Source organism: Diplodia corticola, assembly GCF_001883845.1.
Source record: "Diplodia corticola strain CBS 112549 chromosome Unknown scaffold29, whole genome shotgun sequence".
NCBI lineage: Eukaryota > Fungi > Ascomycota > Dothideomycetes > Botryosphaeriales > Botryosphaeriaceae > Diplodia > Diplodia corticola.
In genome coordinates, this window is record NW_017971508.1 from 253190 (window position 1) to 268913 (window position 15724).

General features: G+C 57.2%; 5 protein-coding genes across 5 annotated transcripts; 3 read left to right on the plus strand and 2 right to left on the minus strand.

Annotated features, from left to right (window-relative positions):
- Nucleotides 1-1960: 1960 nt before the first annotated feature.
- BKCO1_2900067 (oxalate decarboxylase) lies at nt 1961-3543 on the plus strand (the record flags this gene model as incomplete). The annotated part of the gene is made up of 4 exons (XM_020273828.1): nt 1961-2512; nt 2589-2656; nt 2738-2858; nt 2914-3543. 4 exons carry the CDS (start codon nt 1961-1963, stop codon nt 3541-3543), a joined length of 1371 nt encoding a protein of 456 aa, XP_020129814.1.
- A 1208-nt stretch (nt 3544-4751) lies between these two features.
- BKCO1_2900068 (glutathione s-transferase) lies at nt 4752-5566 on the minus strand (the record flags this gene model as incomplete). The annotated part of the gene is made up of 3 exons (XM_020273829.1): nt 4752-5036; nt 5116-5283; nt 5363-5566. The coding sequence occupies 3 exons, from the start codon at nt 5564-5566 to the stop codon at nt 4752-4754; spliced, it is 657 nt and encodes a 218-aa protein (XP_020129805.1).
- Nucleotides 5567-6778: 1212 nt separating this feature from the next.
- On the minus strand, nt 6779-9070 carry BKCO1_2900069 (uncharacterized protein; the record flags this gene model as incomplete). The annotated part of the gene is made up of 1 exon (XM_020273830.1): nt 6779-9070. One exon carries the CDS (start codon nt 9068-9070, stop codon nt 6779-6781), a length of 2292 nt encoding a protein of 763 aa, XP_020129806.1.
- A 1157-nt stretch (nt 9071-10227) lies between these two features.
- BKCO1_2900070 (fad-binding monooxygenase) lies at nt 10228-11490 on the plus strand (the record flags this gene model as incomplete). The annotated part of the gene is made up of 1 exon (XM_020273832.1): nt 10228-11490. One exon carries the CDS (start codon nt 10228-10230, stop codon nt 11488-11490), a length of 1263 nt encoding a protein of 420 aa, XP_020129860.1.
- A 1620-nt stretch (nt 11491-13110) lies between these two features.
- On the plus strand, nt 13111-15303 carry BKCO1_2900071 (uncharacterized protein; the record flags this gene model as incomplete). Its single annotated transcript, XM_020273833.1, has 2 exons — nt 13111-13365; nt 13513-15303. The coding sequence occupies 2 exons, from the start codon at nt 13111-13113 to the stop codon at nt 15301-15303; spliced, it is 2046 nt and encodes a 681-aa protein (XP_020129859.1).
- Nucleotides 15304-15724: the final 421 nt, after the last annotated feature.

Consider the following 15724-nt stretch of genomic DNA (forward strand, 5'->3'; position numbering starts at 1 on the left):
GAGGCGTTTGGATGTTTCTTTTTCGTTCTTCCGTTCTTCATTTTTCTTTTCTTTATACTTTCCTCTTCGGGTTATCGGTAGGGGTAGGTCTTTCCTTGTCCAAAAGAAAACATAATGTCACGGGTACATATGACGAATTCGAATGAGGAATGGAAGAAAGGGGGAAATGAACGACCAATTTTGAAAACATCTGAGCTTGCGAATGTGACGGGGGATCGAGTTGCTGAGCGTGGGGGAAGTTGTGAGGGTCATCTATTATGCTTGTGAGTACTGATTCTCCATGCAGTTCCACTCTATTGTATCCACGATGCAGTTTCGTGGATCATGATCGATTTGAGCGCCTCTTGACTAGAAATAGCTGCCGTTGCCGTTAGTTGCTGGTTCTATTACAAGGTGAGTTTTAAGGTTATCTCGGCAAGGTATGCGCATTGCTAAGTGTAGGGATCGCAGTGCCAAAGCAATCAAGGAACAGTCTCGCTCGCCTGAGTCTCTACTCACTCTCTTGTTTAGTCGTTGGGGTTTTTGCGATGCGGCGGGAGAATAGCGGGACTGGTGAGAATGCCGATGTCTCAGTCCGCACAAGGTAGACCGGGGTGGAGATGCCGCGTTATCCACGGATCTCCGGCAAGACCATGGTGTCATCAGGTACGAGCGCACTCGGCCCCGGTGTTAGCTTGGACGGCTTACGCAACGTCGGAACGGGCTGGTCGGCTATGGCAATCGTTGATGACGCTGGGGGCGTGTGGTGCGTGATTGCTGCAAGCCGTGATGGTTGATTGGGAAGTCACTAGCCGGGCTCCGGGCGTGGGGAAGGAAGCACGAAGCGAGGCGGCTCCCTATCGTCGTCGCCGCGAGACAGACGCATCACACCGCGTAATCTCGTGGCTAAAGAGCGCAGATGTCGGGCGGACGTCACTGCCGGAGGGGTCTACCTATGGGTCTATGCTCGCGGGCGGGCGGGCACGGGTTGCGAATGGAGAAGCGCCCCACCCCCTGGACAAGCTTCGACAAGCGTTCGCTGAAGCTCCACTCGGAGCGCAGCTGCCTGTTCCAGCCCAGCCAGATAAGGCCCCGCGCCAAATGCCTGTCCCACCCGTGCAACCTCTTCGGCCACCAGTGCGACCTGCAGCTTCTCATCGAAGGCTAATTTGGCCTCTGCGTCCGCCGCTTCGCATAGGCTGTCGACCTGTCAACCCTCGCCCGGCCCTGGATCACTGCCGGGATGCCTCGATCAATCCAGCACCCTCGCCGGCACCGCTCAGGCCAGCTCCTTCCCCGCATCACCGCGTCGAGATGACCTGGCAATGTCGTTGTAGCGAGCAGACTCCCGGAAGCTCCGCCGTTCCCGTCAGCTTGCATGAACCCACGCCTAGGCCCGGCGCCGTATCTCATCAGAGCCGCTCTCCGAAATTCCACCTACGAGGAGCAAGACCAACACAACGGAAGATGCAAAAGAAAACCCCCGCCGGCCTATCCCGTCCGACTCGCCCGCCCGCGTGCATGGGCGCCCATGCAGCTGATTGCCATTTCCGTCGGCCACAACCTTGAGAGCGGGAAGTCCTCCTCGCCCAGTCCAAGTCCTCCAACGTCATCAGGCAAGAAGCCCACTCTGCTTTCTTTTACACATACGCCTTACAGAAACAAAACATCTGTGATCCCTGCACGCCCTGTCAATGGCCCGCGAGCAAGACACTACCACTTTACCAAGGCAATCGCACCGCTACCCATGTCTCCAGATGCAGATCTCAGCACTTCATCACCTTGGCATAGTGGGGATTGCTCTCATCGAGCGCGGGTCAGTGAGGGGAAGCAAGCAGCTGGTCATCCGCACACGCGTAGTCCACCGCCCTCCGCGTCACTGCTCGGACTTCGCGTGCCAGCTATATAAAGTCCGAGCAAAACGCCAATTCCGCTCTCGTCTCGGTCACTCCAATTCCTCCCTCCCTCTCTTCTCGTCACAATGGTTCCCACCCTCTCCCTCCTCGTCGCCCTTTCCGCCGCGCTCCCGGCCGTCGTCCACGGCGCGCCGGCAGTCGCCCCGCTCCGCGGCTCCCCGGAACTGCAGGGCTACAACCCGTCCAACATCCTCACCGACGAGGACACGACGGACGTGCAATACGAGCTCGCGGCCGGCCAGACGGACGACGCGGACCTCGGCACGTACCTGGACTTCTCCGACGTCGAGAACCCGCAGCCGATCCGCGGCTCCAAGGGCGGCACCGACCCGGGGCCGCACACGTCGGACATCGACCGGCTGAACAGCGACAAGCTGGCGCCGCCCGGCACGGACCACGGGCAGACGATCAACGCGCAGTGGAGCATGGGGCTCAGCCACGCGAAGCTGGGCAAGGAGGGCGCGGGCTGGTCGCGGCAGCAGAACGAGGTGGTGCTGGCGGATGCGACGGCGATGGCCGGCGTCGACATGCGGTTGGAGCCCGGTGGCTATCGCGAGCTGCATTGGCACGTGGCGGGCGAGTGGGCGTTGATGCTGAACGGGACGGTGAGGGTGCAGGTATGTGCTTGGCGCGGGTTGAGAGTGCTGGCTTGTGCATGTGTGTGTGTGTGCTGACTGTACGTGTGGCGCGTAGGCTGTGCAAGAGGATGGGAAGACGTTTGTGGATGATGTTAGCAAGGGCGACGTCTGGTTCTTCCCTCCGTAAGTGACCAGCCGGTCCTACCTCTTTCTCTCTCTCTCTCTCTCTTTCGGGGGGCTCGGAACTGAAATATTGTCTGGCAGTGGCATCCCGCACTCGATCCAGGCTCTCGATGGCGGTGCCGAGTTCATGCTCGTCTTTGACGACGGCAGCTTCTCCGAAGACAACACCTTCCTCGCCTCGGAGATCTTCGCGCACAACCCGGTAAGCAAAAGCATCCCCACACACCCAACGGGCTCTAAACCCCCCTACCTCACAGAAATCCGTCCTCGCAAAAGACCTCCACGTCAACACTTCGGCCTTCGACAACATCCCGGACGGCGAACTCTTCATCTTCCCCGGCACGCCCGCGCCCAAGGACATCGAAGAGCAAAACGTGACGGGCAGCGCGGGCGTCCTCTCGGGCGCGGCGAGCTACACGTACCACTTCTCGGAGCAGGAGGCGCACGAGGTGCCGGGCGGCAGCGTCAAGATCGTGGACCCGCTCACGTTCCCGGCGGCGCCCAACTTCAGCGCGGCGGTCGTGACCATCGCGCCGGGCGCGCTGCGCGAGGTGCACTGGCATCCGTCGTCGGACGAGTGGTCGTTCTTCCTGGCGGGCAAGGCGCGCGCGACGCTCTTCACGCCGCCCGACGTGGCGACGACGTTCGACTACCACGCCGGCGACGTGGGCTACTTCCCCAAGTCGAACTCGCACTACATCGAGAACGTCGGGGACGAGGACGTGGTGCTGCTGGAGGTGCTGCAGGCGGATCACTTCAGCGACATGAGCCTGAGTCAGTGGCTGGCGCTGACGCCGCACCAGATTGTCATCGATACGTTGAATTTGAGCGAGGAGGTCGTGGACAGTTTCCCCAAGGAGAAGGAGATTGTCGTTGCGGCGAATTAACTAGGCGGGAGATGCTTTGGGCTGGTCAGTCGCTGACTGTAATTTGTATGGACTCTTATCTGTCATGAATGATAGTGAACCGATGTCTTCTTTCCAGTTGGGATCGCATCAACTTTGCTTTGCCTGCATGAACTCACGTGTTGCGAGAGCCTTTCGGCGTTCAGATCAGAGGCGCGATTTCTTTTTTTCTTTTTTTCTTTTTCCTTTTTAGCTTTTCCGATTGGCGAATTCCATGGTGAGAAGGGCGAGTGATGGTGGTATTACGTCACAGAGATCGGTTGCGATGATGCCCGGTCGTTGGTCCCGGCCTGTCATGGCTCTTCCCGTCTCACTGCATACATATGTATTTCGTACCCTGCATGCCACCCTGCACTGGTATGTACACAAGGGTATTGCAGCCGAAGGCTAGCGCCAGGCAACAGCCAATAGCGCCTCAGGACATGGTATGCCTGTGCTCCTACTGGCGGTGTGATGGGTTGAATACACTGTTTTTGGCAGTCAACAGGCCTTCTTGTCACCTCCCACTCCACACAAAAGTTGGTGGCGCTGGCCTTTCGGCTGCAACACCCCTTCTGGATGTGCACGATGCTGGACTCTGTCCATTCTCCACGATGCCGGTTATCCCGCGGCATTATATATTTTTGTCTCCCTTCTCCTTTGAGAGAGATCCGTCGCCGGATTGGGCTTGCGGTGCGAGCGGGCTTTTGGACTGGTCAGCCTTTTCTGGTCGTGGCCTGGCTCGCTTCTCGGTCCAATCCCCGTGCGAATTGAGCGTGATAGTGGTGGGGGTGTGGGAGACATCACTGTGTAGTGATCTGGTTATGCAAGACACGGAAAAAGACCGTTGATCGACTGTACATCCATGTATATTTGATCTCGGCTAAGTCCTGCCTGTATAGTCGGTTTAGTTGTTTCCTCGCTTCCCTCGACTACTAACTCTCCTTTCGACCCAGGATGATGATATTGAATTATCCTTTTCAACCAACATACTCGAAGCATCTTTTTTTTTTTTGCTTTCTCTGCACCCGCACAGCGCGCAACCAGAATTCCAGCACATCAACAATGCAAGCAGATATGTATATGCCAATCGATTAAAACAATCACGTCTAGTCTGTCGAGACTCGAGAGTATCCACTCACCCACCACCTCCCCACAGCCATCAACCCCTCCCCCCTCCCCCCTCCCTCTACCTCCCATCAAACCACCCACTAATTCTTAAACTGAAACTCCTCCATCGCATACACCTTCTTCACCGCCGGCCGCTCCGCCAGCCGCTGGTGCCACGCCGCGAAGCTGGGGTGCTCCGCCTTCCAGTCCCAGCCGCCGAGCTCGAACAGGCCGTAGAGCCCCTGCCACGGCACCCACGCCAGGTCCGCGTACGACACCCTGTCGCCGACCAGGTACGGCGTGCCGGCCTTCTTGAGGTGCGCGTCGAGTACCCCCGTGACGCGCTTGATTTCGTTGCCGTAGCGCTCGATTGCCGAGGGGAGTTTCTGTGCGTTGCGTTGATGGCCCGGTTAGTTTGGGTGCGTTGGGGTTGGTGCTGGTGCTGGTGGTGCTGGTGCTTCTTACCTCGGCGTGGTACTTGATGAACCAGACGTGCTGGCCAAAGTACGGGCCTTGGCCGGACATCTGGAAGTGCAGCCACGACTTTTCCAGCCACTGCTCGGGCGAGCTGGTGTGGTGCAGCTTGGACTCTTTGTCGTACGTCGCGACCAGGTACTCGATGATGGCGCCGGACTTGGGTTCATTGTTAGCCATTGATCATTTTCCTTGGGGGGAGAGATTGAAAAAGAGAGAGGGACTTGGGACTTCGAACCTCAAAGAGCTTGACTCCAGTGTTGGGGTCCTCGAGGGCCGGGAGGCGGCCGTTGGGGTTGATGGAGATGAAAGGCTCGGCCTTGAGTTCCGTCTTCATGTCAAGGACCTTGCATTCGTAGGGCAGCTCAAGCTCCTCCAGAATGATGGCGACCTTGACGGGGTTCGGCGTGGGGCCGTGGGCGTAAAGGATGAGAGGCTGCATATTTGGTATGGTTGGCTTGTTGTGTTGTTGGTTGGACGGGTAGATTCGAGGGATGGTGAAGGTGGAGGAGCTGATGATGAAAGAAGACGTGATTGATGGCGTTGGGAGGCTTCCTTTTGAACGTTTCTGCGGTTGGTGTGCATCTTCATTGTTTCCACACAGTTGGAGTGTACGATTGCAAATCCAAACCTTCCTGACGCAGTGTAACTGGATTAGCAATCTCGCAGTGAGAATATAGCGCAGGGGTCCTGCAGGGCAGCCTCAGCTTAGCCATCTCGGCAGCTTTGAAAGGCCGACGGATGGACGAATGCGGACTAGTCCCTCAATTATTACCAATCCAAGAACCCTTGGGCCGGACGGCATCCCCATAAGCTCGAAGCGCGTCTGGATTACCCCCAAAAGACATACAGTTGTCTACACGGTCTGGCGGATGCCCCTGGTCCGGCATCCGGACGGGCGGTCCACTGCTTACTCAAGCAGCGGCACGACCACACCCCCAAACCCCCAAACCTCACCCGTCCGTGCGTCATACAACAAACCCTCCAGCCACGTCCTCACTCAGCCGTTCCCCACGTCGAATGACTTGGTCCCGTTGTACGATCGCTCGGTCAGACAGCATCGGCCGAAGTCACCACTCTGCAGCACACATCGTCAGTCACGTCTCCCAAAAATAAACAAATAATTAAATAAATTGGAAATCGTTACCAAGCAAGCAGCAGCAGCACCATCCCTCCCCCAAAAAAGAAAAAAAAAATCAGACCATTGACTCAGGTCAATCATACTCATCGTCCTCGTCCCTACTACACTCCTATCCCGTGTCCTATGCGCAATCAACTGTGCGCGTGTCCAATACGTCTGCCCCGTACTCGTCCTGCAAGCCACCACCTCAGTACTCCTCCCCCCCAACTCCTCTCTCTTTCTCCCGCCTGCCTTCAACCTCACTGCACACCTGGTATCGATGCATGGCGTTTTGTTGTTGTCGTCGTTGTCGTCGTCGTCGTCGTCGTCGTCGTCGTTCTTTACGGCCAGGTAATCGAATCAAACAGCACGAACACTTCTTGAATCGAGAACCAGGGGTGAAAACATGACACATTTATCCAGATAGCCTATTTCGAATAGAACAGGAGAAAGGATGCCTGAGCGAGGTAGCTTCTGCCGTAACGGTGAAATATTTTTGCGTTTTGATGCTTCTTCGCACATATGACATGAATCTCAGAGAATGATGACCCAGTTGTCAAGGTTCATCTGCTCCACTTCTGCAATGACCTTGACTAAATTCGCTCCGTTGGCTACAATGTACGGCGATGAGGAATTGGACACTTGGAAAAGCTGCGCCAGCGGTTGTCCGGCTGTGCATGCTATCATTCTCGCCTTTGCATGACCGACGGCTCTCCTCATAAGTGAGGAAGGTGCAATCCACATCATCGAAGTAAACAGTTGCGTCGAATCCAACTTTTCTGCTGTTTTTTCCTCGTACGATTGGGGGAGTTGGTCTGATGCTTCAAAATGACGGGCACAAGCAAGACCATCCATGGCATTGATCCAAGAAAAGCTTCGTTCAATGGTTTGTCGTTCCATAGTCTTTCTCGGGGATGATCCCACTATCCGTTCAGGTTGGGCTCCCAAAAAGGGAAATGCCAAAGTCGACTTGACGAGTAGCGTTGCTCCTCGGACCGTATGGAGGATTTGGAGCCGGAGTGGGTCAGTCGGCCAAGATCTTGATGGTTTCAACCCTCTGTATGTTTTTTTGCCGAACATGGGCCGTTTGTAGGGATCAAGAGTCTCGTATTCCCACGATGGAGAGCCCGCACTCATGGATTCCCAAGCCATGTCTCGCACAGTCTGAATCCGATCATTTCCCCGTCTTATGTAGCCAAGTCGGATGTCCAGAGCTAGTGCGTTCGCTTGGTTGGGGCGTACACTCAGCAAAAGCTTCTGCGATATGATGAGACCCGCGCGTTCGACGATCAGCTCGTCCCCTTTGATATCCTTGGCACTGTGAGATAAGGCGATGGCCATTACCGCCATCCGGAATTCGCGGACTGCAAGCCCTTTTCGAGAAAAAAGCTTATTGATCAGCATCGTTCGAGTGTTTCTGTCAGTGAATGAAATCGTCGGCTCGTATCGGAACTCTGTGCTGTTCTGGGTCCGGTCGGGCGAATACATGAAGAAGGCCAGAGCTGAAGTTCCGATCAGGAGCCCATAGTTCAAAAAGTCTTCGATCAACCAGGCTTCTGGAAGATTCAAGTCGGGGTGAACCTTGGCGATGGCACTCTTCAAGGCTTTGAGATAGTCTTGCACGCCAACTTCTGTCTGTGATGCGAAGAGACGGTCGACCTCAGCCTGAAGATCTTTCTGGTTCTTCAGACTCTCTTTGTCCCATCCAAAGTGGGTCATGATTTCGTCGGTTTGAGAAAGGCTATGGGAGCCGCCGAGGTCCTGGATTCTGACTGATAGACCATATGGCGGGTTATGGACTTTGCCCTTCTCGACAAGGTTTGAAAACACGGTCCCCGCGATCTCTCCGATGGTATCAACGGCTGGGCCTTTGCAATTCGGGAATCTTTGCCGAAACCACAGCTGTGTAGTTTGTCCAGGAATGAATGGAGTGTCCTCAACTGAAGTCACTTCGTCGTTGGAAAACTCGACGAGGTTGGAGAAGGTGGCCTCTCTCTTCCAGTAGAAGTCATCCTTTCTCTTCCAGCAGAGGATTTCCCACTCGCACCGAGATTCGGGTACGTCTGATTCAAAACGGATGTGTAGCTTGGCAGCTATATTTCCAAAGATTGGATGATCATCCACTGTGACGCAAGCCTCATCACCAAGCATCCAGGTCAGCAGTGTTGCGATACGAATACCACAAACTATACCAGACAAGGAAACTTGTTGATTTTCTTGGTCTGCCAGTCCTGCGAACACGTTCTGGAGTACTTCGGCCATTGCTTTTGGTGGAAGAATTTCCCACAGCCGGGCCCGATTTGGGTTTGTAGCGAGTGTTGGCAGCATTGCCGTACTGACATCTTCCAGCTGCTGAGAGACGCTTGAATCGAGGATGCGTGAGTAAGCCGAGAGGGTTGACACGAGCTCCTCTATTTGGTGTCCGGAAGCCGGGAGAGCTTGAGCAGTTCCTGATGTTTCCAACATCTCATACACTGTTTGGCTGGCGAGCTCGGTTAGGTTCCACAGTCTGAGCGCAGTGAGGAGAAGAAAGGCTTTCAGGCCCGGCGTGTGTTGACGGATGATGGAGGCGGTGCCGCCGGAGTGGAAGCCAAGCGTGATCTTGAAAGCATCAAGCTTGACGTTGCTGGTTCCTTTCAAAGCATCTATGGCCTGGTTGCAGCGCATGGTGGAAGCCTGTAGAGTCGAGCCCAGGTTCGTGAAGGCTAAGACGGCTTGACTGTGGACATTATCCACAGAACCCGCCTTCACAAGATTGAGTGCCGCTTGGACACTTGTGAATAACGACCCCCCGATATCCCATTGTCTCGCAATTTCTTGATTCATGAGGGGCAGTTGTGTGAGCAAAGACGGCGAGATGTTGACTGTCGCATTTTCCGAGGTGAGTGCCTAATATAAATCAATGGGTGACAAGGTAGAGCCGGATCTTCGGGAAAATGCATGTGGCAGGAGTGCCGAATGGTCCTCGACGGAAACCCCTGTCGTTCTATCCATCCCAATTGGGCCATACATGGCAATCGTCACCAGCTCTCTGCAGTCAGCAAAGAAAACACTGGCTCGCTTATCCTGGGCTTATCCTGGGCTTATCCTGGGCTTTCTGTTCGCAACGAGACAGTATGGTTGCACGACGTCCTGGGTAGCAATGCTGGCGCCTGCTTCCTGCTGCCTGATGCGGTCTGCTGTTCCTGGCGAAGGTGCCTGCTGATGGGTCAATGCCGCAAATGATATTGTAACAAGTCAGCAGCAGGCTGCAGGGTGTGTAAGAAGACGTCGTATGTGGCAGGTGTTTTGTTTGGGCATGCAAAGTGTCGAGGGGCTCTGCTCATTGGAGACGCGTCGCAGCAAAAATGCAGCACTGTGACGTACGAAGGGTGGGTTCAGGAGACATGATGGTCGATATCTTTGATGTCTGGGCGGAAGGCTGAGGGGAGGCGCGACGCGTTTGAATGACGACATGCGAGGCCACGTCTTTTTCTCCATGTCTGAACCTTTGGAATCCTCGCCAACCGCCCCCGTTTCAACATTGCCATCTCACAATTCCATCAATGCAGCCGCTCTGCCGGACGCTAAACTGTCCACACAACCAACATGGCACTCTGGCAACCCAACCGAAGGCAAACGCTGCGCCTCATTTCGTGCCCCCGCTCCGCCATGTTTTCGCGACGCGTCGAAGCTTATCACGCGCGCGCCGCACGCCCTAGTCACCAAAACGACTGCGCGACCGTACTCAGCCTTGTCCTGGAATCGCTGCACAGATGGAGCCCGGCTGGACCGAAGCCCAACGCCAACTCCCATCCATCGTAGGCAACAAGTCGTAAGACCTACTTGATTCGGCTACATAGAACGCCACCGACGCATCGATCGCTTGATTGGGCACCTTCCCGCGCCTCATCGCTCTCACTATTGTCTCATCCACATTCCTCCCTTTTCCCACTCACAAGGCAATCCTCTTCCCCCCACGCGCCCTCACATTGAAGCTTGACATGCGGGTTTTGATCAGTGGAGCCGGCGTCGCTGGACCCGCGCTTGCCTGGTGGTTGGCAAAGGCCGGCGCTCGCATCACCATTGTCGAGAAGAGCCACGCTCTCCTTCCCGTCGGTCAGAACATTGATGTCAACGGCAGCGCACTCAGAATCATCAAGAAGATGGGCCTGCTGGACGAGCTTCGACGATTCAACACCACCGAAAAGGGCACCGCCTTCATTGACAAAAACGGTCGGCCATTTGCACCATTTCCTGTCAAGGAGGGGTCCGCTGCAAGCCCCACCTCGGAATTCGAGATCCTCCGCGGAGACCTGGCAATGGTCCTACATGGCGCTGCGAAAGACCATCCACATGTCGATTACCTGCTCGGTACTACCATCAACAAGGTCGTTTCGAATGACGACAAGTCCGTCAAGGTCGAACTAAGCAACGGGGAGGTGCAAGACTACGCTCTCTTGGTCGCAGCAGACGGCCAGTGGTCCAGAGTACGAAAGCAGTGCTTCCCCGCCGAGTCCGTCAAAGTCGTCGACAAGGGCATGTACGCCGTCTACTGGACCCTCCCGCGCCTGCCCGCCGACAACGACTGGTGGAACATCTACCACGCCCTCGGCTCGCGCATCATGAGCATCAGGCCGGACCCGCACGGCACCATGAGGACATGCCTCACCCGCATGCCCTGCAACGACGCTCAGAAGGTGGCATGGGAAGAAGCATCCAGAAGCGACAGACGGGCCCAGCACGAGCTCGTGAGAAAGGACTTCGCCGACGCCGGCTGGCAGGCCCAGCGGTTCTTGGACTCCATGGAGCACGCGTCCGACTTCTACTTCCAGGCCCTCCAGCAGATCAAGCTGGCCAAATGGTCCAACTCCCGCGTCGTCTGCCTGGGCGACGCCGCATACGCCCCGACGCCGCTGACCGGTGCCGGCGCCTCGCTGGCCATCACGGGCGCCTACGTGCTCGCCGGCGAGCTGAGCAGGCTGAGTGCCGGTGAGCATCCTGCGAAGGCGCTCGACGCTTACGAACACGCCTTTAGGCCGTTTGTCGAGGAGACGCAGAACATCCCCTGGTTTGTGCCCGGTATTGCTCATCCTGCGACGCCGTGGAAGAGATGGATGCTGCAGTCCCTCATGGCGACTATGTCTAGAGTCGTGGCCATCCCGTGGGTGGTGAATAGGTTCGGACACAAGACTGATGCTGAGGACTTCCCGTTGCCAAACTATCCAAAGTTCGGCGATGGGGATTCGAAAGTTACCAACTCGTAGGCGGTGAGTCTGCTGGAAACATGTTATAGTCTTGTACTGATTTGATATCAACAGAATTTAACTACCTGTCGAGCTTGAGAATAGACGTTGCGACTCGCTGCTCATTCATCAAAACGGGACAGGACTGTGATCCTGTATTGTACTGGGTTTCTCCGATGGTGTACTACAAAGATACCCCTCAGCTCCAACATAAATCCAATGAAAATTAACCGATCGAACTGTCTTTACGACTTCGAATGCATATCTTACCGGTTGCACCGTCCAGGATCGTCTGAGCATCACATGTACAGGCCAGTAAAACGGAGAACTGCACTCCAACTCGTCAAATGGCTGTCACCTTGAGTCGTCGTACCGACTTATCGACTAACAGCGAAGATGTTGGAGAATGGTGGAGAGAGTTTCCACAACCCGAAACAAGAAGTAGGTACAGCGCCTAAGTGAGGCTGAGCGATGCTAAAGCGAGCAGTCCGTATGCTGGCGGTGATGGCTAGCCCCTGCGCTTTGCCTTGGCATGATGACCGCAGCACAACGACGCGACGGCTGAACGACCCAAGCCCCTGTTGATTGGACCGCCGTCCGTAAGCTATCATCGGCAACGCTGTTTGTATCATCAGTTTGCTGAGCTACTCCTTCAGTGCACCTACCTTCATTGACGCGTCTGCAGAAGTGTGGGAGGGTGCGTAAGTGAGAGGGTGTCGCAGTGTCCAATGGCCCTTGGATGCCTTTTCCAATTCAACGAACTATTCGCGGCCGACGGAGTCCTTCCACCCACCACAATCTCCCTAGGCGCTAAAGAAAGACTCTCCTCTCATAGCCGGCCCAGATGCATCGGCAGGAATGCATCGTTGTCTGCTTAAACAACACGCAAGGTGTGTCGCTAAGCAGATCTCTAACCTGTTTCGGAAATGAGCGACAGCTCCCCGTCGCATCCACCCAAAACCGTCCATGTCTCGCGTGCCGCTACCCGAATGATTTGCGCGTCGCAACGTCCAGGGACCGTTACGGCAATAAGTGGATCCTGTACCAAGGCCTCCCCCGTCGATCCGAGACTGAGAACGGTCGAGGCATCGCAGCTGCCGTCCTTTCCGCCAACATGACGCCGACTGGAGAGCCAAGCGGTTTTAGGGTCCTGCCGGCCAAGAGACCTTAGTCTTGGCTGAGTTTGGGGGGATCTCCAGTGTATTGGCCCCATCGCTCTGCTGATTGGTTCGTTGGCTGCTGTTTTCCGCTTTTGCTCGATGTCGCCATGCCGCGATCGACTTCATGCGGGACCTCCTTTCTCTAACATCCGGACTGCTCCCCATCCGAACACACACTGTGTGTACACGTGTGTGCGCATCGCCACGCGGATCGCGGGGAAGACACCAATGTTCCTCCGACCGGAAGAGTCGCGATGCTCCATACCGTGGGGAAAGCTTGGTATGACAGCCACGGAGGAGAAGAGACTTATAAAAATGCCATCTCGCTCTGCCCAAACGATCAAGCAAACCAGAAAACTAAAGGAACGTCTGAGACGGCAAATCACAAGTTTTCCTAATTAATTCCTCTCCATTCCCTCACTCTCCACACACACTCTCTATCCCGCCTTAATTTTCACACACACACATTCTCTCTCTCAATATGCGCTTCACGACCGCCACCGGCTTCTTCCTCGCCGCCACCCTCGCTTCCGGCGCGGCCATCCCGCAGCAGGCAGACGCTGCTGCGGCTGGTGCTGTGGCCACGCCGCCCGCCACCCCGGATGCCGCCGCTGCCGCCGCCGCCGCTACGCCAGCAGGTGCTGCAGATGCCGCGGCAGCAGACGCGCAGGCCCAACAAGCTACGGTAGACACGCAAAAGCAGATCGAGGAGGAACACGCCGCCTCTGACGCAAAGGTATGACACACACCAACCCCAACCCCATCACCGAACCCCTCCATCTCCTCTCCCGTCCCGCAAACAGAGAAAAGAAAAAGCAAGAAAGAAAGAAAGAAAGAAAGGCGCCCGTGCTGACATTCACCTTCCTTTCCCCGCACGCACAAGGCACAAGAAGCAGCCCTCGCCCAACAACAAGCTGCCGTCGACCAACAGGCAGCCGTTGCCGCCGCCGCCGCCGCCACACCTGCCGCTGCCGCCGCCGCTACCCCCGCCGCCGCTGCTACCCCCGCGGTCGCCACGCCGGATGCCGCTGCCGCTGAGGCGGCCGCCACGCCCGCTGCACGCTTGATGCGGTTTGCCAGGCGTGGCTTGTCGCCCATGGACATGATGATGGCGGAGGACCCGACGAACGCGGATGCCAAGGCGAAGGCGGACGCCGCTGAGAAGAAGGCGGCGGCGGAGGAGGAGGGGGACAAGGAGGGCGCGGCAGGAGACTCGGCTGCTGCTGCTGCTGCTGCTGAGCCTGAGGCTGCTGATCCTAAGGCTGCTGATCCTAAGGCCGCTGATCCTAAGGCTGCTGAGGCTGGTGCTGCTGATCCTAAGGCCGCTGAGGCTGGTGCTGCTGAGGCTGGTGCTGCTGACCCTAAGGCCGCTGAGGCTGGTGCTGCTAAGGCTGATGGTGCTGGTGCTGGTGCTGAGGCTGAAGCGGATCCCAAGGCTGAAGCGGATCCCAAGGCTGCTGATGCTGGTGCCGAAGCTGAGGCTGATCCCAAGGCCGCCGATGCTGGCGCCGAAGCTGATGCCGCCGCCGCCGCCGACCCCAAGGCCGATCCCATGGCTGCCGACGAGGCTGCCGCAGCCGAAGACCCAATGGTCGCCGCTGATCCTGCCGCTGATCCCGCCGCCGCCGCCGACGACGCAGGCGCCGCCGATGACGCCCAGGCGCAGGTGGCCGCCGCGCAGGAGGCGCAAAAGGCCGCCGAAGACAAGGCCGCCGAGCTGCAGAAGCAGGTCGACGACCTCAAGGCGCAGCAGGCGCAGGCTGATGCCGGTGCCGGTGCTGGTGCTGAAGCTGATCCCGCTGCCGCGGATGCCGGTGCGGCGGATGCAGGTGCTGCCGATGCTGGTGCGGCGGAGGATGCTGGTGCTGAGGCGGCCGACCCTGCTGCTGCCGCCGCCAAGGGCGAGGATGCAGGTGCTGCTGATGCTGGTGCTGCTGATGCGGGTGCTGCCAAGGGTGAGGATGCTGGTGCCGCCGATGCCGGTGCCGAAGCCGACGCTGGCGCGGACAAGGGAGCTGCTGCCAAGGGCGAAGGTGCCGGCGCTGATGCGGATGCTGCTGCTGCCGCTGATCCGGCTGCTGCTGATGCCGGCGCTGCCAAGGGCGAGGATGCTGGCGCGGACAAGGGAGCTGCTGCTGATCCGGCCGCTGCTGATGCCGGCGCCGCCAAGGGCGAAGATGCTGCGAAGGATGCCGGTGCCGGTGCCGGTGCCGGCGCCGATGCTGATGCCGCTGCCGCTGCTGGAAAGGAGGAGGGCGCTGATGCTGCCGGAATGGCTGACGAGGCGGACCCGAAGGCTGCTGAGGACCCGAAGGCTGCTGAAGACCCCAAGGCTGCTGAGGACCCTAAGGCTGCTGAGGACCCAAAGGCCGCTGAGGACCCAAAGGCCGCCGCGGACGCTGGAAAGGCTGCTGGTGATGACGCTGCCGCCGGTGCGGATGTCGAGGGCAAGGGCGAAGAGGCTGCTGCCAAGGAGGATCCCGCCGCTGAGGACCAGGCGGCTAAGGATCCCGCGGCCAAGGACCCCGCGGCCAAGGACCCCGCCGCCGACGAGGCCGCCGCTAAGGACCCGGCTGCCGGCGAGGAGGCCGATGCTAAGGACCCGGCTGCTGGCGAGGAGGCTGATGCTAAGCCCTCGAAGATGGCGATGCTCAAGCGTTTCCTCGGGTTCTAATAAGCGCGGCGCAATTCTTCGGATCTTTCACTCAGATGTCTGGGGGTCGGAAGTGACATGACAGGGGAGAGACTCTCCAGGAAGAGAGGAACGTTGAAGGAACAAGCATACCTTCCACAGGTGGTGGTTGCTTTATGATGTGGTTAATAGTTTCGAGTATACAGTTACGACCATGAATAATTTACTTTGGATGACCACAAGTCAGGAATAATATGCTTCGGCAAAATGTTACACGCATTCCTCTGTCAAATATGCTTACTTAGTACACGGAATCTCCACGATCACGATTCTTTTAATGGACGAAAGTAGAGGCGAATTCCATTGCTATTGCTAAAGGTTTTAGCTGCCCAGCAGCCTCAACTGAAGCCAATCAAGGCACACTCCAAGCCACAACCATGAGAAGAACGAACGTCTTCAAACG